At 38.4% G+C, this 26,850-nt stretch overlaps 1 protein-coding gene and 1 pseudogene across 5 annotated transcripts; one reads left to right on the top strand and one right to left on the bottom strand.

Moving 5' to 3' along the window:
• The first annotated feature begins 323 nt into the window (after positions 1-323).
• Positions 324-26,737, top strand: ZMYM1 (zinc finger MYM-type containing 1). 5 transcript variants are annotated; one of them, XM_020874697.2, is made up of 10 exons: positions 324-408; positions 12,181-12,351; positions 13,446-13,518; positions 13,723-13,972; positions 18,494-18,668; positions 18,758-18,970; positions 20,844-20,997; positions 21,943-22,068; positions 22,245-22,282; positions 22,945-26,737. In XM_020874697.2, the coding sequence occupies exons 2-10, from the start codon at positions 12,256-12,258 to the stop codon at positions 25,222-25,224; spliced, it is 3,405 nt and encodes a 1,134-aa protein (XP_020730356.2). In that variant the 5' UTR covers positions 324-408; positions 12,181-12,255; the 3' UTR covers positions 25,225-26,737. The 5 variants fall into 5 exon arrangements, with proteins under 5 accessions (XP_020730356.2, XP_020730349.2, XP_020730361.2 ...); XM_020874690.2 differs by lacking the exon at positions 324-408 and adding an exon at positions 415-575; XM_020874702.2 differs by lacking the exons at positions 324-408; positions 12,181-12,351; positions 13,446-13,518 and adding an exon at positions 15,297-15,478 and having other exon boundaries at positions 13,883-13,972.
• Positions 8,652-9,593, bottom strand: LOC110125612 (chromobox protein homolog 1 pseudogene; annotated as a pseudogene).
• Positions 26,738-26,850: the final 113 nt, after the last annotated feature.

Genomic DNA, 26,850 nt, shown 5'->3' with positions numbered 1-26,850 from the left:
CAGGTCTCTCGCATTGCAGGCGGATTCTTTACCAGCTGAGCTACAGGGAAGCCCAAGAATACTGGAGTGGGTAGCCTATCCCTTCTCCAGGGTATCTTCCCGACCCAAGAATCGAACCGAGGTCTCCTGCATTGCAAGCGGATGTCTAGGACGAAGACACTAGGATTTACACAAACTACTTATAGAGCCATCACTCAAATTCAGGAAACCTAAACGCCCCGCCTGCCGCCCCCACCCCCACCAACTTTCCAGGGCCAAGGTCTACTTTTCAAGGGGCTGAGCCTGGCCGGATGCACTGCGCAAGCTCGGCCGCAGCGCACGACGGGAAAGGGGCGGGGCCTACGCGACCGTTTTGCGTCGAAACTGCTTTTAGAAACTTCGCGTGGCGGGCGTTCCTGAAAGAAATTAGTAAGCCTCCTTAAGCGGTTGTGGCGTCGATCTTTATTCCTGTACTTTACCAGAGGCGAGCGGAGAGTTTCGCCTGTCAGAGGGAGGATGAAGTGTCCGCGAGAGCCGGGGTTCTAGGAACCCAGCCTTGCCTATGGATGCCGCCATGTGGGGGTCGAGAATTCAGGGTCAGTCCCCCTGGCTAGCGTTTGTCGTCTCCTTGCCCTCAGAGTCGGAGCGTATTTGCCCCCACTTTCCGCGTTTCTCGCCGCCTACTACCCCTGCTCCGTAACTCCTTTTCAGCCTTGGGTGTCTCTCTGCGTTCTCTGTTTCTAAAACATTTCATGAGATCACACCTGTGGCTCTCCCTCGTTAAGGCAATTATTTTTTCAAACTTAAAAAATCTTGACACTCCTTATTGCAAATAGAGTTGTACACGGGATGTCTGCTAAGAGAGATTTTCAAATTATAAGAATTTCGGATTTGAAATTGGAATTAGGTGAAGGTGCAGTCTTCATCATTTTATTTCAGTATTTTGCTTTAGGGTACAAGATTGAAACTTGGTTTCATGGATGGTTGCGTTTTGAACTTTCTCAGGTTACAGCCTGATACTTTTCAATTAAACTGAACCGAAAGCTCAAAAGTAGGCAAGTGGAGAGTTCTCTAAGGGTTGAATCACTAATAACATCTGACGATAGCTTGTATTTCTCATCACAAATATATGACAAGATGCCCGCAAAATGTATAACACGAATTATATTACAGTTAGTCCTGATGGAATTAGGACTCAGCACTTTGCCCATCTAAAATCTTAGTCTTAAATCAAGAGTATTACTTAGAGGAGTAGATTCCTTTGCTAAATAGTGAATTTCTGTCTAGGATTTTCTGTGAGCGTAATACACAGTTCAGAACCCAAAGAGGATAGGTCCAAAGCTGTAATCTTTATTAGTGATACATCAACTGTATTCACCTGGATGGAAAAATTATTTTCTATAGGTCTCTGTAATTTAGCACAAATTAATGCTTTGGAGGTCTCCAAAATACCTAACATTTGGTGTGTGACACAGTTGAGTGTATCTTAGGATTTTATTAGGTGTTTTTTTTTTTAAGTAAATTTTTATTTAAAAGAACTATGAATGAAATAGTTGCTGAACCCCAAAAGCTTAAGTGCAAGGTTTTTGTATTCAAGTACTTTCCTGATATGACTCACATCTGCTCTTCTAACTTTATTTCCTTCCTTTAGCACTCTTGCATTTTATCTCAAACAGTATCTTCTTATAGCATAGTGAGTTAAAGAAAGAGGAATTTTGGGTTGCCTAAGTAGTTGAAACTCAAGTGGTACAATCTGGGAGGAAAGAACCTCTGAGACATAAGCCCCCAAATTTGCAGACAAAGATCCCCTTCTCCAATCTTTGGGCTTCCCTGGTAGCTCAGATGTTAAAGAATCTGACTGCAATGCAGGAGACCTGGGTTCAGTCGCTGGGTTGGGAAGATCCCCTGGAGAAGTGAATGGCTACCCACTCCAGTACTCTTGCCTGGAGAATTCCGTGGACAAACCATGGGGTCACAAGGAGTTGGACAGGACTGAGCAACTAACACTTTGACTTTCCACTTTTTAACTATCTCCTGAACTGCACATCTACAAAGCGAGACTCAAAAAAACTTAGCAGAAAACAGCAGTTGGGAGGATAAACACCTAAAAATAGATTATAGTAGCTTTGCAAAGCTAGGAGCACTTGAAATTTAAGCCCAGTTAAGGTAGAGGGGACTTGGTAAAGATGTGGACTTTCAGTTGAGATTCTGGGGTAGGGGGGCCAAACCCTAGAAGTAAAGGTCACAATTCCTAAGAGATAAGACTGCTTTATCCTGGAGAGTGTCCTCAGGGATAGTCTTAATTTTATAATTGTTGCCAGTGGCAGGGTTTTAGCATGCTGGAAGCTATTCTGACAGGCCTATGTATTTATCTTGTCTAGGCATATCTTGTTTTTAATTCTCTCCAATTTGATGAAATCCAGAGCTGAGTTGGTTTAGAAGCTGAAAAGAATTTGAATAGGCAAAAATGACTTTACAAGTAGGAGACGAGTAACAGCAGAAGTATAGCGGGGAGGAATGAAAAGATTAAAGTGACTCAGTTTGAAGCATCAGGCTTGATGAAGTTTATATCTGAAGGAAAGAAAAAATTTAAGCATAGAATTATCTCCTGTGTCCCTTTGGGCCTCCTCTCTCCCCCTTTAGTGTGTAGTGTTCATCTGCATTATACATTAACCAGACCTCCTCAAAAATGGGAATGCCTTCTGGCATTAATTATAATGCCAATATATATAATGGCCAATAATATTATTATAATGCCAACTATTTTTACCCCCTCTAGCAATGGAATGGAGAAGGAAATGGCAACCCACTCCAGTACTCTTGCCTGGAAAATCCCATGGACAGAGGAGCCTGGTGGGCTACAGTCCATGGGGTCCTGAAGAGTTGGACACGACTGAGCGACTTCACTTTCACTTTTCACTTTCATGCATTGGAGAAGGACATGGCAACCCACTCCAGTGTTCTTGCCTGGAGAATCCCAGGGACGGTGGAGCCTGGTGGGCTGCTGTCTATGGGGTCGCACAGAGTCGGACATGACTGAAATGACTTAGCAGCAGCAGCAGCAGCAATGGACTTTCCTAAAAGATTAGCGTTCTTTCCAAACTCATTGAGGAGTCGTGGTGACTTACTGCTCACTTTCTACATGTTTATATAGACTTTGTATCTTTGATGACCTTTATGTAAAGTGTCAGTATGTTATTTTGACATATGATCCTTTGTTTTGAAAATGAACGTGATGGTGCCTTCATCTCCTAACAGATGAAACCGTCCTCAGTGCTTTCTGAAGGACTTTCCAGTTTATAATCCTCAGGTTGGCTCAAATAAAATCCTCTCTCTTAGATTGACAATTGTTTCATTTTTCATCAACAGGTTTATATATGCAGTATTATCATTTCCAAGAGGGAAGTATATATATTCCCTCTGGAGGTCTGTTTATGTATCTGGAAGTAACTTCTAATAGCTTGCCAGTTCTTTGCAGTTTCATGGCTTTTTGTTTGTTTCATTGAGGTTGACACAGTATTATGTTAATTTCAGGTGTATACCAGAGTGATTCAGTTATATATTTATATATATATGTATACACATATAGAAATATGTATATTTCCATAACTTATATTATTTTCCATTATAGATTATTATAGGATATTGGCTGTATGTATGTTTACTGTGCTATATGTAAAGTAAATCCTTGTTTTATGTATGAAAGAAAGTGTTAGTCAATTCTTTGTGACCCCATGGACTGTAACCTGCCAGGCTCCTCTGTTCATGGGATTCTCCAGGCAAGAATACTGGAGTGGGTTGCCGTTTCCTTCTCCAGGGGATCTTCCCAACTCACGGATCAAACCCAGGTCTCCTGCATTGCAGGCAGGTTCTTTACTATCCTAGCCACCAGGGAAGCCTGTTTTATGTATAGAGGTTTGTATTTGTTAATCTCATCCTCCTAATTTATCCCTCCTCCCCCTTTCCCTTTTAGTAACCTGATAAGCTTATTTTCTGTATCTGTGAGTTTGTTTCTGTTTGTGTATAGACTTTTTGTTTTATTTTTTAGATTCCACTTAAAAGTGATATATTTGTCTTTGTCTAACTTATTTCACTTAGTATAATATTCACTACTGCTGCTACAGATGGCAGTGTTTCGTTCTTTTTTATGGCAGAATAATATTCCATTGTATGTATGCACCGCATCTTCTTAAGCCGGTTGTCTGTTCACGGGCATTTGGGTTGTTTCTGTGTTTTGGCTGTTGTAAATAGTGCTGCTGTGCAGCATGTATTTTTCTGATTTAGAATGTTCATCTTTTGCTTATATATGCCTGGAAGTGGAATTGTTGGATTATGTGGAAGCTCTATTTTTAGTTTTTTAAGAAACTTCCATACTGTCTTCCATAGTGGTTGTACCAATTTACATTCCCACCAGAGTGTAGGAAGGTTCCCTCTTCTTTACACCCTGTCCTGCATTTATTATTTCTACACTTTTTGATGATAACCTTTCTGACTGCAATGAGCTGATACCTCTTTGTAGTTTTGATTTGCATTTCTCTAATAATGTTAAACATCTTTTCATATGCCTATTGACCATCTATTTGACTTCTTTGGAGAAATGACTAAATCTTCTGCCCATTTTTTAATTGGGTTATTTGGTGTTTTTTGTTATTGAATTGTATGAGTTGTTTGTATATTTTGGAAATTAAGCTATCATTTGCAAATATTTTCTCTCATTCTGTATGTTGTCTTTTCATTTTATTAATCCCTTTGCTGTTCAAAAGTTCTTTAGTTTGATTAGGTCCCATTTGTATATTTTTGCTTTCTTTTGGCCTTGGGAGACTGATCTAAGAAAATATTTCTATGATTTATGTCCAAGATGTTTTGCCTGTGTTCCCTTCTAGGAGTTTTATGGCATCTTATAATTAGGTTTTTAAACCATTTTGAGTTTACTTTTGTACATGGAGTGAGGGAATGTCCTAATTTCTCTTGTTAACACATAGCTGTCCAGCTTTCCTGACACCACTCGCTGGAAAGACTATCTTTTCTCCACTGTGTTTTCTCACCTGCTTTGCCATAGGAGTGTGTGTGTGCCATATGTGTGTGGTTGTTCTCTTCCACTGAACTATGTGTGTGTTTTTGTGCCAGTACAATGCTGTTTTGATCACTGTAGCTTTGTAATGTAGTCCAAAGTCTGGAAATACTATGCTTCCAATGTTGTTTTTTGTGTTTGTGGTTCTGTATAAATTTTAAGATTATTTGTTCTAGTTCTGTGAAAAGTGTCATGGGTATTTTCATAGGGATTACATTAAATTTATAGTTTGCTTTAGGTAGTATGGCCATTTTAACAGTATTCTTCAAATCTAAGATCATGAGATATTTTTCCATTTCTTTGAACCATAATCAGTTTCTTTTATCAATGTTATGTAGTTTTCAGTGTATAGGTCTTTCACTTCCTTGGTTAAATTTATTCCTCAGAGTTTTGTAAAGGGGTTGACATCGTATCAAATGGGATTTTTTAATGCAATTTCATTTATATTTATTTACTGTTAACTCTCGGTGGCACTGGGTCTTGGCTGCTTCACGCAGAGCTTCTCTAGCTGTGTTCAGCGGGGTCCGCCCTTTTGTTGTGCACAGCCTTCTCTCTGCGGTGGCTTCTCTTTCTGCAGCACCCAGGCTCAGTTGTTTCAGCTCCCGGGCCCCGTTGTTCCTTGGTATGCGGAATCTTCCCGGACCAGGGATTGAACCCATGTCCCCTCCTTTGGCAGGTGGATTCTTACCTGTTGCACCACCAGGGAAGTCCTTTTTACTCTCTTTCTGATACTCATGCTTTCCTTTTAAAATAATGTGAGTTTTCTGCTTCATAATCTATCCCTGTTTGGTTTAAATTAAATTTTTTTTAATTAACTAGCAGGAAGATGCGCCACATTTATTCTGTGACTATTAATAGTCTCCAGTGTATATGTGGTTTAGCTCCAGTTTGGGAAGATGGATGCGATTATGTTAAAAAGAGGTCTCTAGGACTTGTTACTCCTTTGTTCATCTTATTGAGAAAGGAAGTAATGAATTTGTTATTCACATATGTCTTTTGCTCTTTTTGTTTTTTTAGTAGCTAAAGAAGTGTTAATGTACCATTTTCTTCTGTCTCAAATATATTTTAGGGTTAGTTACATTTTCAAGGTACTTTCTATTCTTTGCCTGTGTCATGACTGACATGTTTGAAAGAATTCCTCGATATTCTATTTTTAATTGATCTTTAAAATTAATATAGCATATTTACTTTCAAGTGAAGGGGGATCTACAATCTAGTAGTTAACTTCCAGCGAGTTTTACTTTACTGATTGTATATAATGCTCAAATGGACTGAGCAGAGCCTTGTGTGAGTTTTTATTGCACTTCACAGTGAGGCCTTATTTAATTTTCTGCCTAGAGTGAAGAGATTACAGTGAAAGCTGGGTTAAAGATCAGGATGAGGTTGGTGGTTGAGCTCCAACCTCAAAAATAAAAGACAATGACAGAATTTGGGGATTTTCAACATACTAACTCAGTATAAAACCATAGACCTGGAATTACTCCAGTAAGAACTTTAACTTAACCATATCTGTTTTACTTATCTCCTGCCCTCCATAATCATTATTTGTAAAGCAAAAAGAGTTTCCTTTTCTCATGGAGGTGGTATAAGAAAAGGAATCCAGGAGACTTGTCCTCTGCAGTGAAGATTAGGAAGGGAAAGAGTTCCAGAGGATTTAGAATTGGAGGTGGCAGCTGCAAGAAAAATGGAAAATAGGCCAAGAATCACCTGCCAACACAGTAGATGTAAGAGATGCAGGTTCAAAAAGAGAGAGAGATACAGGTTCGATGCCTGGGTCAGGAAGATCCCCTGGCAGAGGGCATGGCTACCCACTTCGGTATTCTTGCCTGGAGAATCCCATGAACAAGGGAGCCTGGCAGGCTACAGTCTATAGAGTGGCAAAGAGTTGGACACGACTGAAGCTACTTAGCATGCAAGGAAAGAAGGAGAATGCAAGGAAACAGTCTGTCCTTGAAAATAGAGGCCTTGGGACTGAACAATTGTTGCATGAAAACTGGGTTTACCTCTTGGTGGTTGTCAAGCCAATGGACACAACCATGCCAAATATTGGGAGAAGGAAATATTTGTTATTACTTACTTCCTGAGTGGCTCAGTGGTAAAGAATCCACCTGCCAGTGCAGGAGATGGAAGTTTGATCCCTGGGTCAGGAATATTCCCCTGGAGAAGGAAATGGCAACCCACTCCAGTATTCTTGCCTGGGAAATCCCATGGACAGAAAAGCCTGGCAGGCTACAGTCCATGGGGTAGCAAAGAATCAGATGAGGCTAAGCACATATTCATGCAGCAAGTAAGGAGAACACTGGGGATCTTGCCCAAAGCATTGTCTCCCCAGCAGCAAAACTGGGAAAGTTTTAAAGTGAAAGAAAGAAAGAGAAGTTGCCCAGTCGTGACCAACTCTCTGCGACCCCATGGACTGTAGCCTACCGGCCTCCTCCGTCCATGGGATTTTCCAGGCAAGAATACTGGAGTGGGTTGCCACTTCCTTCTTCTTTATTTTTTATTTTTTTGATTATAAATCTATATAGTTTTATTAAGACAAAAAACTGACAGTGTTGATGTGAAGTTTACATTTAAACAAAAGTTTTCACAAAAGCCTATCACATGCCTAAAAATTACAGTGGCGTTCTAGATGCAGGTCAAGACGATGTCAACAACTGATGGATCTTATGACTGAAGACAGTGTTTTGGATTTTAGTTAATTCTTAAAATTAAAAAATTTGTTTTGTTTTAAAGTGAACCACTGCCCCAGTATGAAAATTAAATCTTCTCCTGAGTCCAGGGCTTTTGAAATCATTCAACTCTTGAACTTGTGCTGTCAGTGACTGAACCCTGCCACCAGTGGTTTCAAAGTTCAAAAAACAGAGGCTCCAAGAGTTTTCCACCCTATGAGCACCGACCCTTGTCTTTCCCTACTCACTTACCTCCTATGCCACTCTCTGCCCTTCCCTAAATACTTCACCAGTGGCTTAGATGGAGAAGCTGATATTGTTAATTTCACAACAGGAAAAGAAAGGGTCTTCTTGTCAGTTTCATAAGTAGCACCTCTAAGACAGAGTGATCTGCCTGTGTATACACTCCAATAAGACTTTTCCTCCTCAACCAGTTTCCATCCCCCAAATGGCAGCTTTGGCAGCTTCTTAGTCCTTTCTTGGGAACAGCATTAAGCTCAGGCAGGGAATACCTTGGCTTCTAAGTTTCAGGCATTCACAGCTTTTAAACAGTCTCTCACAGTCCTCATTTAGGTTGCCAATGACATTTTTTGAAAGGGTACAATATTCTGAACACAGAACCCAATCATTAGTTGTTCTTTTCTTTTGTTTCACCATTTCCCCAAATTTTAACAAAAATGATCCTAACCCATATCCCTTCTTTCCCACCCACCCCAAATAATACACCAGTAATTGCCAAAAACTGCACACATGCTACGCTGTAAAAATGCAGAGTTAACACTATCGGGAAGAAGCCTGTGTGGGTTGTGGAGATGCTCTTTGAAGATTTACAGTATTGCTTGCTCTCCCACATCCCATTTTGCATTTTGTCCTTCATAGAAGGCCCTTGGTTTTTTGTTGTTTTTTTTAAGCAAAGTTCAGAACGGGTTGCCTTGAAACACTGACCCTCCTTCACCTCCACGGGGATGGGTGTGCAAACTATACAGCATGGAACGGCTTTAAAGCACTTGGGCTGCTGTAGGGCACAGAAACTATACTGGCTCTTCAAAGGACATCTTCTCAAGCCACCTTTATGGTGTCAAGACAAGTAGAACTCCTTCTTTCCCCCCTTGAAACCCACAGTCAGATGTGACAGGGGCTGGTATTCGAGAAAGTTAATTCTTATCATCTTTTTTGTCATCATCCTCTGAGGGGTAAGAATGCCACGTCAGCCTTTCCTCATAGAAGGATATGACAACCTGCGGGCACTTGACATTGGCTTCCTCAGCAGGAACCAGGTCAGCCTCATCAGAGTTCTTCTGTTTCATAAGGAACATGAGTTCCCACTGGAGTCCCTGGCTCCAATAATCCGCTCTGGTTCCAAACCCCAGGCCAAGCCTCACGGCTTTTCTGACTCTTCTTTCTTCCTCTTTGGTTTGCTCTCCTCCCCCTCATCTTCTGAATCAGAATCAGCTTTGCTCTTGCCTCCCTCTGATTTACCTGTCTCGTGTGCTGTTTTCTGTGACTGCAGAAACTCAGCAATGAGGTCAGGACAGTCCAGGCTCTCTTCTGGTTCCCGTGTGTTATCCTCATCGGAGGACCCCTTCCCCTTCAGCAGGTACTCCACTTTGCCCTTCACCACTCGGCGGTCTAGGACTTTCTCCACCACATACTCTTCCTCCTCTTCTTGCAGCACCTCCTCCACTTTCTTCTCGTTTTGTTTTTTCCCCATAGTGCCCGCCAGCTTTCTGGTATAAAGGATGACGCTGCTCAGAGCAGCGTCCACAAACCCGAGAGGAGTCCGTGCCGCGCTACTGGCGGGTCTTGTCCGGCCGGCCGGGGGAGTGGCGACCAGAAAAGCAACAAGCCGGGTGACCACTGTCGAGCCCCCTCACTGAAGCCCCTGCCTACGGCCCTCCCCTCAGACGAACAAAAGCCCTTCTTTAAACTGAGGGTACATGCATATTCACGAAGGGGCTTGAACAGAGAATTCAACATAGAATTGGAACAAAGGCCAACAGAGCCCAAGGTTTAGTTGATTGAAGTCTGGAGGGTCAACATCATCTTCCCACCCTCCAACTGGGAGGGAGCCTTAGTTCCTGTGGACCTCAAAGGTATTATTCCCTTGAGGAACCAGGACCCTGCCCCTGCTGTGGCAGTGCTGTTTCTTGACTGCTCCTCCCTTGTTTCAGCATTCCCTCAAGTGGCACTTGTGGTAAAGAACCCGCCTGCCAATTCAGGAGACATGAGAGATGTGGGTTTGAGCCTTGGGTTGGGAAATCCCATGGACAGAAGCCTGGCGGGCTGCAGTCCATAGGGTCACAGAGCAGGACACAACTGAAGTGACTTAGCGCACACGCACTGGAGTTAGATTATCTAGTTCACCCAGTAATTTTAGACTTCCTGGTGGCTCAAAGTGTAAAGAACCTGGGGACCTGGGTTCGATCCCTGGGTCGGGAAGCTACCCAGAAGAAGAATGGGTACCTACTTCAGTGTTCTTCCCTAGAGAATTCCACAGAGAGAGGAGCCTGGTGGGCTACAGTCCATGGAGTTGCAGAGAGTCAGACATGACTGAGCAGCTACCACCAGCAAGATCATTAATTACTAAGACCCGCTAAAGGACAAGCATTGAAGTCAGGCTTAGATCACAAAATGGTTTAGGTCAAAATGGTTCTCTTAAGTCAAGAAAGCCATATGTGGTTCTCTTTCTCCAGGAACTCTAATCTATCTGCTTTGCACCATCAAAAGACTCCTGTAGTTCCTCAAAAGTTATAAAATGGAATTCTTTTTTAAGCTAAATGCACAGCAATCTTATATTTTGATTTTGGATATTAGCTACTGTTAAAAAAAAAAGAATTCAACCCAATAAATTTGAAGATCTAATCAGTTTCATTCAGAAATCTGACAATATGCCATCTAGTGAATAACAGGATATTCAAGGAGCTATACAAGATGGAAGGTTTTATAGGCAGGAAGAGGGTAGGATAAGGAAGCTAAAAGAGTAGACTAGTTCAGATAAAGTTTTGGGCAGATTACCTCATTAGTGCTGACCAAGAAATTAACTGACTGGCTTAAAATTTCACTGTTTGGAGAGTTTGAAACTGCAGTTCAGTTAGGTATTAAGTCTTGATGGGACTTAGCAAATAAGTCCATCTTGGGCTTGTTGTTTCTTAACACTATTTACCAAAAAGGAATTGATAGGAGGTGGAGGCGGAATTAAGTGTAATGAGAAAATAGATTCAAGACATAATTATTTGATCCAATTTGGTGATTAGATGTGAGGACTTTGGGAGAAGAGTTTATGGCTATCCCTAGATTTCTGGTCTGGAAAATTGGGTATATACCAGAAAGCCATTTCCCAAGAAAGACAGCATGTATAAAGCAGGTTTGTGGGGATAACATGAGAATTGTTTGTTTTGGGGGGGCGCTGTGGTGGTTCTTCATTGCTTCATCGGGCTTTCTCCAGTAGCGAAGAAGGGGTGCTGCTCTTTGTGTGTGCAAGGGCTTCTCACTTCATTTCGGGGCTGCTCCTGTTGCAGCATGCAGGCTTCAGTAGTTGCAGCTCATGGGCTTAGTAGTTGTGACACACAGACTAAGTTGCTCCTCAGCATGTGGAATCTTCCTGGACCAGGGATCAAACTGGTGTCCCTTGCATTGCAAGGCAGATTTCTTAACCACTGATCCACCAAGGAAGCCCAGGAATGTAGTTTTAAGTCTCTTGAATTTGAGGAATGCCAGGAACATTCAAGTGGAGATATTTAATAAGTAGTTGGTTATCTGGGCTAGAGCTCAGGCATAAGGGGGAAAAGAGCATATGGATGATACTTGAATCCTGGATTGTACCCATGAGCAAGTGAGAAGAGTCCTGAGGAATTGTGCTTAGAGGAACACGGATATTTAGAAGCAGATGAAGTAAAAAAAGGTTGGAGGAGAAGTAGGTCTTGGAGTTATAAGAGTCAAGGAAGGAAAGAATTTCAAAGACAAGAGAAGAATTGGTGAGAAGGAAGGCAGTAGCTTTAGAAACGGGACTTTTTTTTTTTTTTTTAATGTATTTAAATGCTTCTGTGAAAGGAACTGGGGGACGCAGGCTTGATCTCTGGGTTGGGAAGATCCCCTGGAGGAGGAAATGGAACCCACTCCAGTATTCTTGCCTGGGAAATCCTATGGACAGAGGAGCCTGGCAGGCTACAGTCCATGGGATCGCAAAGACTTCGGACATGACTGAAGTGACTGAGCGTGAGAGGAACCAATAATCAGAGGGATGGGGGGGCCTGAGGGAATAGAAGTAGAGAAGACTAGTCTTTATACCAGAAGAAGGCATAGAAGTTTATTTACTGGAGAAATGTAAAAAGCAAAGCTATATTGCAGAGTATTGGATGAAGGAAAGGTACTGTGAAAGAGCCTTTTGTGCCTCCAGAAAATTACTGTATTTGAAGGGATTCTTAAAAATTAGACTCTTCATCAGTTCATGATTTATTTTAGGAATCTGGAAACTGTTTCCAAAGGAAAAAACCCATTAGTTTGGAACTAGAGGATTTCTTTGCATCAGACGCTAAGATGAAAGAATCACCAACAAGTGGTGAATGTGACAAGGCGGTGGAGACACATGTGAAGAGACTAGATGAGATTAAGGTAGAGCCCGACAATCCTCAGGTAGGCGTTTTACCTTATTTTCTGTTTTCCATAGTAGCATTTAATTATAAATTTTAGGTATGCAAATGCTAGTTTATTGGTTAAAAATCTTAATTCCTTCCCCAAAGCAGTTGACCAAGTAATGTAGAATATGTGGTTAAGTGCCATAATAAGCATGTGCAAGAATGTGAGAGAAAGATGGACTGTTTGGATGTGGGTACTGGGTTTAATAAAAAAGATTGCTTAGGATATTATGGGTCTATTTGAGGTTAGCACATATTTGTTTTCATTTTTCTTAACTTGAAACAATACAAATAACTAGTTACATGCTTTTGTGCCACTATCTCTATTAAGTAATATAATTATTTAGTACATTTTAAGTACTTAGAATTTTTCTTTGTTTATCCAGATCAGATTCATTTTTATCCTTAACTTTTTTACACTTATCAAATGCTGAAGAACCCGTAAAGGATAAATTAGGTCAAGCTGTAAGCAGGGCTAAATCTCCTTAGATTGTTTATATATGAACCTGCTGAAATTTACAATGAAAAGCAATTTCATTTTAAATTTACTTCTAGTATTCTGTTTAGAAATAACATAAAGTAAATTAGTACCAAGTAGAGGGTATGACTCCCACTGGGTGACAATGGCCAATATTGATATTGTCCATCTAAGAAATACCTGTCACTTCTTCAGTCCTTGAACATTCAAAGACATGAAGCAAGTTTAGGTTGATTGCCTGATGCTCTGAAAAAATCCTGCTTTGTAAGACTCATTCAGCCCAGTCCAAGAATCTGTGTGTTTAAGGTCTTTATGCAGACAGTTAGCCGCTAGCGATCAGAACAAGAAGGGGGACAAGCACCGTCACTGAGTGTGTCTCCCCTCTGTGGTGGCTGCCGAGGGACTAGGGCAACAGGCGGTCCTAAAGCCGCGCCTCGGCACGCAGTGCCTGCCGCGCTCAGTGGGCGTGGCCAGCCAGACGTCGCCGGAAGGGGAGTGTTTGCTTACACTCCGTGGTTCAGTGCGACAGTACAATCCGGCGAGCGGACTTGAGCATAACGTATCGTTTTCTATTGATTGTTTTCATTATTTCAACTCTTTTTTTTTTTTTTTAGGAGTACTGTCAAGCCCAGCAGCCCAAAACTCAGGAGAATGACCTGAAAATAAACTCTGCATTTTCAGACAGTGGTAATAGAATTACTTAAGTTAATCATATTTCTTCTAACCCATCTGATGGCCAGTTTATTCTACTTTTTTAGAATCCCCCTGAATAGTGCATTGATTGTTTTGTGTTTCAAGTCCAGGAGAAGTAACCTCTAAAAGATAGTGAAAGAATGCATACTTAATTTTATATAAATACTAATTTTTTTCCTTCCTGTTTTGTATTTATAGCTCCTCAGATGACTACAGGCATTCAGCTTTCTCTGGAGTCATCTGGCATGAATAAGATGCTTCCTTCAGTTTCAACCACAGCTGTTCAGGTTTCCTGTTCCGGTTGTAAAAAAGTTTTTCAAAAGGGACAAACTGCTTATCAGAGGAAAGGTTCTACTGAGCTTTTCTGCTCCAGACTGTGCATCACTGAATACATTTCATCTGTCAGTTCACCAGCTCTTCCGAAGAGAACGTGTTCAAACTGCTCAAAGTATATAATTCTAAATTATGCCCTCTTTTACTTCCCTACATAGATCTTGATCAGAATGTTGGTTGTAATTTTCTTTGTATTTTTCTGAAGTAATTACCTTGGTTTAGGGTAAAGAAGCTGCTTCTGCTTTTAGTTCCTGTAATAGGTTGTTCAGAAGCAGTTTTTTGTGTGTTTATTAAGAGAATTGCAGAAATTGAAATGATAGTTGTGTTTCTCTTCACCTTTAAATAATGTGACTTCTGAAACTTATTTTCCTCTTCTTTACGTTGGAAATTCTATACAGTTGGGGTTATTGTGAGTCCATTCTGTTTTATCATTTAACTGTATAGGAAGTAACTTACTGAAAAATTAATCATAATAAGTTACTTTTTGACCTTCCAAGGGGTAAAGTTTTATAATGCTTCTCTTGTAGTGGCAAGTGAAGTTGTTTCATAATTTTCCTTTGAAAAATTTAATGGCCTTCAGTAAACATAGATGTATGTATGTAGTCTTAAGGTTTCTGTGAACTACTATTGGGGTCTCCTTTGCTAACTTTTTTACTTATGTGAGACAATTTAGGTAAGGAGAAAAGACGTAATAGTGATTTCATAACATCCAGAATTTTGAACTCTACACTGAGATATATAAAGGTTCAGTGCTTTGAGAGTCATATGGTATTATAATTCTGGTATGTTATTTCTCATTAAATGCTAGTATTAAACATTTTAAATGTTCTTTGTTTCAGAACAAGAGAATACATGAGCCACCAGTTTTGCCACTGAATATGATTAAATGCCTTTCAAATAGTACCTTCTTTTGGAATCAAATTGCCACGACCTGAATCTTGCTTCCTTAGTTCACATTTTGCTACTATATGTGATCCCTGAGTGGCTTGTCATCTGGGAGCCTGTTAGAAATGTAGAATCTCAGGTTTCCCCAGGCCTATTAATCAGAACTGAGTTTATCCCTAAGTGATTCATATACATGCCAAAGTTCAAACAACGTTGAGAACTTAGTATTCCCATCTATCTTGTTAAATGTACATAAGAATTATAATCATTCAATAATACATTTTAGTGGTCAGAACAATACTGACATGTAATAAGAACCCAGTAAATGTTGACTATCGGTATTCTCTGAACAAACTCACCACCAACTCTTTACATTGGTTGCTTTAGTTCCTCATTTGGCTGCTGCTTCAGGAGTTAGCCGTTGCTTCATCTTCCTCCCCAGAATTCTACTTACCTTTTCTCTTGTGCTTTGTAAACCTTTTAACACTGTACTTTGTTCTTTTTCTTTTTTGTTGTGGGCTGCATTCTCTTCAGCATGCTTTCTTTCTCTGCAGAATCATAAAACTGGAAGGGACCTTAGAGATCATCCTTTCAAACATTTTCTTTTGGTTTTGAGGAAACTGAGGCCCTGAGAAGTTAAGGTATCATGTTCCTGTGTTTGGAGTTTATCCATTTACACATCTTCAGCAGAGCTCCCAGGCAGATTGAAAAGGCTGAAGCAGGAAAGATGTAGTGTGTAAGTTGTTCTTTAAGGCAAAGAAATCCAATATGAACAAACAAACAAGTTTTACTTTCTTTGGAATAAAAATGTTTTGATACAAAATACTTAATAGGTTGGGAGGAAAGGTAATGATGCTTAGGCTAGGAGAGGCCATCCATTGTTCAGAATAACATGTACTTTTTTTAGAACTTTTTATTCTGCGTTCGTCTGTGTTCATTAGTATCTTGTATTGATATGTAGTTCTTAGGATTTTTAGCTGATTACCAGTTCCCCATGAGGTTTTATTAATAAGCAGTCATTTAAAATCTGTTTTGAGTCAGTGTAGGGTTTTTTTTTGAAGATCAGTTGATTTACAATGTTGTGTTAGAGTCAGTGTAGTTTTTATTCTGTTTCATGAGCCAATTGAAAGATAGCTTTGAAAATGACATTTTAAATCATGTTAGAAAGATGAGACCCTTTATTTATTTATTTGGCCATACCTAAAGGAGATCAGTCTTGGGTGTTCATTGGAAGGACTGATGTTGAAGCTGAAACTCCAATACTTTGGCCACCTGATGCACCTGATGCAAAGAGCTGACTCATTTGAAAAGACCCTGATGCTGGGAAGGATTAAGGGCAGGAGGAGAAGGGGACGACAGAGGATGAGATGGTTGGATGGCATCACTGACTCAATGTTTATGAGTTTGGGTAAACTCTGGGAGTTGGTGATGGACAGGGAGGTCTGGCATGCTGCGGTTCATGGGGTTGCAAAGAGTTGGACACGACTGAGCCAACTGAACTGAACTGAACCACATGTCTTGCAGGATCTTAGTTTCCCGACCAAGGTTTGAACCTTCACCCTTGACAGTGAAAGCACAGAGTCCTAACCACTGGACTGCCAGGAAATTCCCGGTTTATTATTTTTTTAAATAAGGCCTTAGTATGTGAGAAGCCAGCAGTCTAGTATGCTAGTAGCAGTAAAAGCCAGCAAGCATTTTAGACTTCATGCTTTGCCAGTGCAGTTTCTTCTCCCTTCCTTCCCCTCTGGCTAATTTCTTACTATCTGAAAGATCTGCCTCAGATATCTGTACCCTTTATCAGTTCCCATACCATTCCTTCCTCTCATTTCCCCCACCCACCACCCAGATAATTGTTCCATAGTCTGTGTTTTCATAGTGTCCATAACTCTCAAAACACTTATCATAAAATAATGTTCTTAAAGAATTGATATTGCTCCAGTTAGACTACGAACCTCTGGACCTTAGGGACCAGATTATATTCATCTTGGTATGCCCAATTCCTAAACACTGTTAGGAACACAGTGAATCCTAGAAAAAATTTTGTCACAACTTAGATACTGCATTTAGAGCTACAGCTTAAACCAATAAAATGACTGATGTTATGATAATGAAAATTGACCTATTATTTTGGTGCTGTTTAAGGAGGCAGAAAGCTTATAATACAGATAGTCCTCAACTTCCAATGGTTCTCCATGATGATTTTTTTACTTTACAGTGGTGTTAAAGCGATATGCATCCAGTAGGAACTTACTTCAAATTTTGAATGTTGATCTTTCCCTGGGCTAGTGCAATAGTATGAAGAATGATACTCTCACAATGGGGGGCAGCAGCAGTGAGCTCTAGCTCTCAACCAGTCACATGATCTCAAGGATAAACAACTCATAAACTTAAAATCATTATGTACCGTTACAATCATTCTTTCATGTTTGGTACTGTATTCATTAAGTTATATGATATATTCATCACTTTATAATAAGACTTTTTGTAGGATGATTTTACCCATCTGTAGGTTATTATGGTAAGTGTTCTAAACAAATTTAAAGTAGACTAGGCTAAGCTTCAATTTTCTATAGGTTAGATGTACATTTTCAACTTATGATATCTTCAGTTTAAAATGGGTTTATCTGGACATAACCCCGTCATAATTCAAGGAAGATTTATACACTAAAAATGTGTTAATATTGGGGTATTAAGTAGTGTTGATTTCAGGAGTATTTCATCTGGAAAACTATTATCTTGAAAGATTAATATTCTGAAGGATCTAGGTAGCCAGATATTTTAGTTTTTCCTGTAGTAGCAGTTCTCAGATTTTTTGGTTTCTGGATCCCTTTACACTCAACAGTTTTCGAAGATCCAAAGGTCTTTATGTAGATTACATCTAGCTATACATATATTGTGTTAGAATTTTAACTGAGGAATTTTTAACTATTTATTAATTCAATAAATAGTACATGTTGACATAAGTATTTTTTTATGAAAACAGCCTTTTAAAAAATTTAGTGAGCATTGTTTTATTAGTATGGCAAACTGCTTTACTGTCTGGCTGGGTTTAAATATCTGCTTCTGCATTCAGTTTGTTACAGAATGTTGTTTTGGTTGAAGTCTAAAGAAAATCTGACCTTAAAAATAAATATTTAGAAAAGGGAGTAGTGTTTTAATAGCTTTTGAGATAGTTGTAAATGTTTTTTGATACTACTTGAATTGTGGTAGTTTCTTAAATGTTAGTTGTAATGTGGAATCTGAAACCATGTCAGTGAATTTTTTGTACTGTCACCTGAAAATTTAGTGGTCTGTTTGTACTTAGAATGGTTCTTTTACCCGCAAATGATTTTTGCTGCATACTATCATCATTTGGAAAATACTGATTCCCTGAGGTATGCAGACTTCCAAATGTTGTCATTCATTCTACAGTATTTTAAAAATCAGATTTGGTTTTGTTTGCTTTTGTTTTTTTGTAATTTATTTAGTTCTTACTCCTTTTTTTAATGCTATTTTGGCTTTTTTTTTTTTTTTGGCCTTTCCCTGTGGCATGTGGGATCTTATTAGTTCCCTCACCAGGGATCAAACCAAATTCAGATTTTCTTTTTTTTTTTTTTTTCAGATTTTCTTATTTCAAGGATTATGTTTCTACTATTTCATAGTTCTTCAGGTATATGAAACAAGGGGAGAGAGTTATTTAAGGGAGTGATTTAGGTTATGAAGAGAAAAAATAATTGTGGTAAAGCTTAATGGTGCCCTTGTTGTTTTTTAGAGACATTTTAAATCTAAAGGACGTGATCAGTGTTCAGCTGGACGATAGTACCACTAGCAAAACTTTTTGCAGTCAGTCTTGTCTTTCATCATATGAAGAAAAAAGAAAGCCAGTTGTTACCATGTGTACTAACAGTGTTTCAGCCAAGTGCAGCATGTGTCAGAAGACTACTGCTGTAAGTTACAATATTTCTCAACCTTTAGGGATTCTGATTATTCTGCTTAAATATCAGAGTTTTTACTGGGTCTTTTTTTTAAATCCTAGATTCAGTACGAAGTAAAATACCAGAGCGTGAAACATAGTCTTTGCTGTAATGCCTGTTTTTCAAAATTTCACTCCGCTAATAACCTCATCATGAACTGTTGTGAGAATTGTGGAGCTTACTGTTCCACTAGCTCTAGTATGTTTCATATACTTCAAATGGAAGGACAGTCTCAATACTTTAATAGTTCAAAGAGTATTACAGCACATAAGCAGGTATGAATAAAGATCACTTCATTTTGAATTTGATTGCATAAGACTCTAGTGAAAAATGGACAGTTGACTTCTGTTAGTTGGTTTGTGAATGTTTCCACCTTAGGAGAATGCGGGGGTATAGATGTTAGTACCATTGGAATTATTTTTAGTTGGTAAGATAATGAAAGAGGTGAAAGAATAGTTCTTTCTTACACAACAATTCATTATAAAAGACTCATGGAGATTTTCCTGGAGAATCTCAGGGGGATCACCTTACCTTGAAGAAAAGGCAAGCAGAAGGAAGCTTATTGATAAACTAGATAGCAACAATAACAATAGTCTATTGGTCAGTAAGACTCAACCACAGAAATGTGTTTTATTTTTAATTCCATATATTTAATTCTTACACCTCATAAGCAAGGCTGAAAGATGAATCAAGAATGTCACGTGCTTCTTCTGAATCAGGAATCCTAGTAGGCAGTAAACCAATGAGAAATAATCCTCTGTTTCTGATAGAGGACGTGTGGCCTTGAATGTGTGGCTCTGAGAGCAGAGAAGCTGGCCCTGCTCTGCTGGATTGAGATAACACAATTGGTGTTCTGAGTCCCTTTCACGAGGTGTACTATCACACATCTTGCGCATTCAGATACTGTTTTGAGATACAACTCTATGCCTGTAAATTCTTCCTTAAAAACAAGCGACAGTCCAGCTAGGTCGCTTGGGAGCCACGGCTTTGTGGCAGAATCAGTGGGGGAGCGGGGCATAGAGCCCTGTCCCTGAGAGCAGTGAATGCCACTCCTTCTTACCCCCGCAGTCGGGGAGTAGACCTCCCATTGTAAGAGCCTCTCTGAGTGCTCAGTTACTGAGCCTGTGTGACAGGGCACGACTGATTCGGCTAGATGAGTTAGAAGGCACATCTAACACAATGCCATGCTACATTTAAGGTATTGTACGGCTTTTTTTGTTTGTTTGGTTTTTGGTATGATTTTGATAATGGAGAACATGCATATAGTTAGTGAACTGTAGTCAAGAATTAGATTAAGTCTTGACTTTCCCACATGAGTAATATGTCAATTATATCACTATTTGTTGGTTAATATTAAATATTGGTGAGTTGTTAATTTCTCAAAATATGAAAATTCATACCGATAAGGGACAAAAATAGTAATTTTCAAAATTATACTGTTTTTTGTTACATTGTTCCTTTGCCAACATTCTTTCACAAAAAATCTATATTATTTGTATTTGTCTTTGCATCTTGTACCCCTAAGACTGTTTCATCATTGTTAGTGTTACCTAACCATTTCACCAAAAAGAGTAGGTGGTGAACCTCTCAGTTTCTCTTCTTTTCCTTTGCACACTTAACTGCTTACAGAATGCACTATGTTCTGTACCTCTCGCTGCTTGTATGTAGCTTTCTTAGAATGTGCTTGCAATTTTTACCATGAAGTTAGGCTAGAAAACGGATTCCCATAGCATTTTGTAATTTGTGTTAGGCGCTTTTTTCTAACTCCTCCTTAGCACCAGTGGAACGCTTTCCTTGGTTGATGCCCAGCTTGGCATTGGGGAAGGATCTGTAATTATAAGACTTGTGTTCATTTTTGAACTTGGTTTTGATTTCCTGGGATGAAGAACATCTTTTATGACCACTTCATTGCTTGCATATGTGCTGTTACTGCTATTAATATACCTAACAAATAATACAAATAGTTATCTAATAGATTAATCAGTTTCCTTTCATTTTAGTCATTACAACCTATAAGGGCCTTTTCTCTGGTTTTTAAGAAAGCACAAAAATGTGACTTCATTGTTATTATAATATTTCAATTAAGCAGTGGTAGTGGGTATATGTCATAGAGCAGGAATCTGAACTTTATTTTAACTCTTTTAACAGAAACCAGCCAAAACACTCCCATCTGTTCTTTGCGAATCATTGAAGCCCTCAGATGAAATGATTGAGACTACCAATGACTTGGGGAAGACAGAGCTTTTCTGCTCTATTAATTGTTTCTCTGCTTACAGTAAAGCTAAGATGGAATCTTCTACAGGTATTATTTGCTTAGCAGTTATCAGAAATTCAGTAACTGTTGAACAATATTACTGCTTTCCCTTAATCGATAACTTTGATTCATTGCCAAATTAAGCTGACTTAAAACAGGTAGTGGCTGGAGTTGAGGCCTGGGAGGATGAGGAGGAAGCAGGGGGAAAAAAAAGTCAAAACAATCTAAAACTTGTTTCAAAGAAAGGTTTTCCAGTGTTTTTGCATGATAGGAAGACCACTTCATCACAAGATTTAATATTTACTTGTAAAGATTCTTGTATTAGAATACAGAATCTTCTACTTAGCCCTGCTTTATAAAAACAAGACTCTAAGTTACATTCTTCACATGAAGCAGAGCTACTTGAAAATACTGTGATGTTCACTAATAGAAAGGGGTAGATAATCCAGAGCCAACTATGTATTCCATCCAAGAACCTCATGTAGGACCAACAGTGTTAATTTCATAGACAGTGGAATGAGCGATTTCCCCTGGAGCTTATGCATCATGCAGATGGACTTATTCTAGAAATCTCTGCAATACTTAGACGCCAACCTCGCTCCTTCGTATTGAAGTTGATGAATCCTGGAATGGTTATAAATGATACCTGTTAGGAGATCCTGTAGGAATCTCTCTTGTGTTCTTCATGGGTAATTTCACAGTAAAGATTTGCTTGAAACTTCAAGCAAATAATACGAAAGGACTAAGAAACTCTGCAAATGTAAAAGATATGAAAAATGTAAATTATCAGTTTAATGTTGGTATTAACGTTATCCTAAAGAACCTGGCTATCCTTAAGCCCTAATAAAAAGTACTCCAATACTCAGCAGTACTTAAAGCTATTAGATGTTTATCTTATTCATTGAGATACTTGTTATTAAACAGTGCTTTCTGATTGGTTGATTCCGCCTGGTTTATAAGAAATCTTTTCATTTTTATCAATAAATGTTTCAGTGGTACATGATGCTTCAACGAATCTCCCTTCTGCAAAGAAAGACGCAACTCCAGTTATAAGCAATATAGTGTCATTGGCAGATACTCACGATGCCCTGCCCATTGTGAACTCTGATGTATTACAAGGTAAAAATTGATGTGAAGATACTTGACATATCTTCTGTTTGTTTTGCCATACTTGATTATAGAATCTGTCTTTATCCTAAGTTTCCTTTCAGTTGTCTAATATGAAATGAATAATTATAGTTAGTGATACTATTTTATAGATTATGGTATAAGATCTTGAATTTATGCTTTAACAGGTACAGTTTCTTCAGTAACAGCAAATGTCGCTGAGGATGTAAGTTTTATTTTTAATTGTTTTTGCTACTGCCTTTTTTTTTTTTTTTTTTCAATTATTTTTGGCTATGCTGGGTCTTTGTTGTTGCATGGGCTTTTCTCTAGTTGCTATGAGTGGGGGCTACTCTCCAGTTGCAGTGCATGGGCTTCTCATTGTGGTGACTTCTCTTGTTGAGCACGGGCTCTAGGCACATGCGGTTCAGTAGTTGTGGTTCCCAGGCCCTAGAGCGCTGGCTCAGTAGTCGTGGCACACAGGCTTAGTTGCTCTGAGACATGTGGGATCTTCCTAGACCAGGGATTGAACCCATGTCTCTTACATTGGCAAGCAGATTCTTTACCACTGGGAGCTACCTGGGAAGCCTGCTAACTGCCTTCTTTTTTAAGCTTTCCTTTTTTAAACGTATTATATGTGTATTTGAACATATTCATTCCTGTTTTGATCCTGGAGCTCAAAAACATAGAGCAATAAACACCTTTTGGTATTCACATTCAGGTTCCCACATCTCAAGTCTGACCTGAAATTATTAATAAGCATTCCGAGTTATAATAATTGTTAATGTTTCCCTCTAGTGGAGTTCATATGTGTTACTAGAATGGATATGTTTGTTATTTTAATTGACTGTTTGAAAACTGTTTAAACAAATGTTGTCTTTTTCTCCCAAGATTTCGCCCAGTGAATCAAGTAATAGTGTACAACAGCCTAGCCTTTCACCACCGTCATCTGTAGTCAGTCAGCATACGGTTGCCTTAGATAGAGAAGAACAAAAAGATCATCTGTTAAACCAAGATGCTCCAAACAATATGAAATCCATGAAAAAAAGTGACAGACTACATCACCCAAAATTTATATCCAAAATACATAAAGTTAAAGGTAAATCACGAAGTATTAAAAAATCTTGGTGTTCAAATTTTCGACGATTAGAAAACAGTATTAAAACGGATGTAATATTCTGTTATTCATGCCAGTTGTTTTGCCAGAAAAAATTTAACTATGGAAGAGAGTCACTTATAGTGCAAGGAATTTCCAATTGGAAAAAAACTCTGGAAAAATTCAGAAAGCATGAAAAAAGTGAAATGCATTTAAAGTCATTGCAGTTTTGGAGAGAATACCAATTTTGTGATGAAGCTGTTAATGACAGTTTATCTAATCATTCAAAAGAGATTGAAGGAAATAAAATGTACCTAAAGCTTATAATTGAAAATATTTTATTTCTTGGAAAACAATGTTTATTCCTAAGAGGAAATGACCAGTCTATTTCATCTGTGAATAAAGGCAATTTTTTAGAATTGTTAGAAATCCGAGCAAAAGATAAAGGAGAAGAAATATTTCGACTTATGAATTCACAAGTTGACTTCTATAATAGTACACAAATTCAAAATGATATTATTGAAATAATAAAGACTGAAATATTGCAAGATATTGTAAATGAGATCAATGTCTCCTCAGCTTTTTCAGTAATATGTGATGAGACAACTGATAGTGCCACTAAAGGACAGCTCTCAGTTTGTGTCAGATACCCACAGAAAACATCAAAGGCTGTATTAATTAAAGAAAGATTTTTGGGATTTATAGATGTTGAAGAGATAACTGGGACCAACTTACACAGGAGTATCAAAGCTTACCTGCAGCAAATTGGAGTTGATTTGAATAAAATACGAGGCCAAGCCTATGATAGCACCAGTAATTGGAGGGAAAAATTTAATAAAATTGCAGCAGAATTTAAGAAGGAAGAGCCAAGAGCTTTATACCTGCATTGTTACACACATTGTTTGGATTTGGCAGTGATTAGGTTTTGTAAAGAAGTAAAAGAGCTCCGAAGTGCTCTGAATACTCTCAGTTCTTTGTTCAGCACTATTCATGGGGAAATGTCGGTAAATTTTCAAAACATTTATAACCCAAGTCAAAGCAAAACATGCAAGAAACACACATCACAACCATGTTGGACAGTCCATGATAATACATTACTGTCTGTGATTGAGGGTCTTCCCGAAATCATTGAAACGCTGGAAATTCTATCAAACCATTCTTCAAACACAAGTTTAGTTGATGAATTGAGTGATTTGTTGGCGTTGGTTTCCAAATTTGAATTTATCTTTTGTTTGAAATTTCTTTATCGAATACTAAGTGTTATAGGAATTATTTCCAAAGAGTTTCAAAGTGAAACAATAGACATTTTTTCTTTGTCTTCAAAAATAGAAGCAATTTTGGAGTGTTTATCATCTGAAAGAAATGATACTTATTTCAAAAGTATCTGGGATGGAGCAGAGGAAATATGTCAAAAAATAACCTGTAAAGGTTTTGAAGTTGAAAGACCTTCATTTCAGAAAAGAAGAAAAATTCAGAAAACTGTAGATCCTGGCAATTCAGACAGTATGTTTTTTCCTACCTCAACAGAAGAACAATACAAAGTTAATATTTATTACCAAGGCTTGGATACTGTATTGCAAAATTTAAAATTGTGTTTTTTAGAGTTTGATTATTATAAAATGAAGCAAATTTCAGAACTGTTACTTAAATGGAATGAACCCTTAAATGAAGCAACAGCCAAAGATGTCCAAGAATTTTATAAATTTGACGCAGACATCATCCCAGAACTTAGATTTTATCGGCACTATGCAAAGCTCAACTTTGTCCTGGAATATGATTTTATCAACTTCAGCAATCTTGGCCATTTATTTATTCAGCATGGTCTTCACAATAATATTCCTTGCATATCAAAGCTATTATATATTGCTTTGTCTTGGCCAGTCACTTCAAGTGTTGAAAACTCATTTTCTACACTGTCTCGTCTTAAAACATATTTATGTCATACCAGGGGACAAGAAAAGCTTAGTGGCTTAGCCCTAATGGCTGTTGAACAGGAATTGGTAGATAAACTGATGGAACCTGAAAGGCTCAGTGGAATTGTGGAAAAGTTTATCCTTCAGGTGAAAGAAATATAGTACTTGCTAACTTGAATTCACCTGAAAGAATTTTGATTTCTGTTGTATATTACAGTTTTTATTTCAAATGTGTGTCTTTTTAAGAAAAAAGGTTTTTCATCAGAACATGTAGCATTTACTTGGTTCAAAATTCATGACATAGAATGATACATAGTGAAAAGGCTCCATCCCTTTTTAAATACTCATTTCCCCCTCCCACAAGTATTCTCTGTTTCTTAAATATCATTCTGGAGATATTTAGTCATAAATGTACTGTGCAGTACACGCTGTTCTTCAGCTTGCCTTTTTCATTTAACATGACATTTTTCTCACATTCCATATATCAGTACATAGAGTTTTTGAGTCTTTTTTTAATAACCACATAAGATTTAATTGTATGGATGTACCATAATATATTGGAGCAGTCCCTACTGATAAACATTTTCTTTCCAGTCTATTTAAATTGCAGATAATGCTGCATTTAATAACCTTGTACATAGGTCATGTGGCATATTAGTGAGTTGCTATAAAATAAAATTTTAAACTGGAATTACTAGGTCAGAAGATTTGCAAATTTTTATTTTTCAGATATTGGCAAAGTGCTTTCTATAAGGATTGTATAATCTTAATAGTCCCACCAACAATGTGAGAGTGCCTATTTCCTCAAATCTTTATTAAGTATTAATAAACATTTTGATCATTGCAAAGTGTTATTTGAACAATGATATGTTGACCACCTGTTACAAAGAACTGACTCATTGGAAAAGACCCTGATGCTGTCAAAGACTGAAGGCAGGAGGAGAAGGGGACAACATAGAATGAGGTGGTTGGATGGCATCACCGACTCGATGGACATGAGTTTGAATAAACTGTGCCAAGTTGGTGATGAACAGGGAAGCCTGATGTGCTGTGGTCCGTGGGGTCACAAAGAATCAGACACAACTGAACTGAACTGACTGATACTAATCTCTGTGGAGATGAAATCTCAGTGGAGTTTTTTGTTTTCACTTAAAAGAGTTTTATAGTTTCTGGTCTCACATTTATGTCTTTAATCCATTTTGAATTTATCTTTGTGTATGGTGTTAGGAAGGGTTCTAATTTTGTTCTTTTACACATAGCTGTTCAGTTTTCCCAGGCCATTTATTGAAGAGGTTGTCTTTGCCCCATTGTATATTCTTGCCTTCTTTGTCAAAAATAAGGTACCCATAGGTGCATGGGTTTATTTCTGGACTTTCTATCTTGTTCCATTGGTCTATATTTCTGTTTTTGTGCCAGTACCATACTGTCTTGATGACTGTAGCTTTTTAGTGTAATTTGAAGTCAGGAAGGTTGATTCCTCCAGCACCACTCTTCTTTCTCAAGACTACTTCAGCTATTCGAGGTCTTTTGTGTTTCCATATGAATTGTGAAAGTTTTTGTTCTAGTTCTGTGAAAAATGCAATTGGTAATTTGATAGGGATCACATTGAATCTCATTTGAATTTCCCATTTCTGTGAAATTTCACATTTAAACATTAAAACTAAATTTTGCTGTGGTTTTGGGTGACAGTAGGAATTCCTAATCTGCTTTATGAGAATGTGACTATTTTTTGAAATAATTCTGATGGAACTCTTTTTCTGTCTTCACACTTGGTGTGCATCATTCCAT

Source organism: Odocoileus virginianus, chromosome 5, assembly GCF_023699985.2.
Source record: "Odocoileus virginianus isolate 20LAN1187 ecotype Illinois chromosome 5, Ovbor_1.2, whole genome shotgun sequence".
Taxonomy (NCBI): Eukaryota; Metazoa; Chordata; class Mammalia; order Artiodactyla; family Cervidae; genus Odocoileus; species Odocoileus virginianus.
This window is presented reverse-complemented; position numbering and strand designations above follow the sequence as displayed.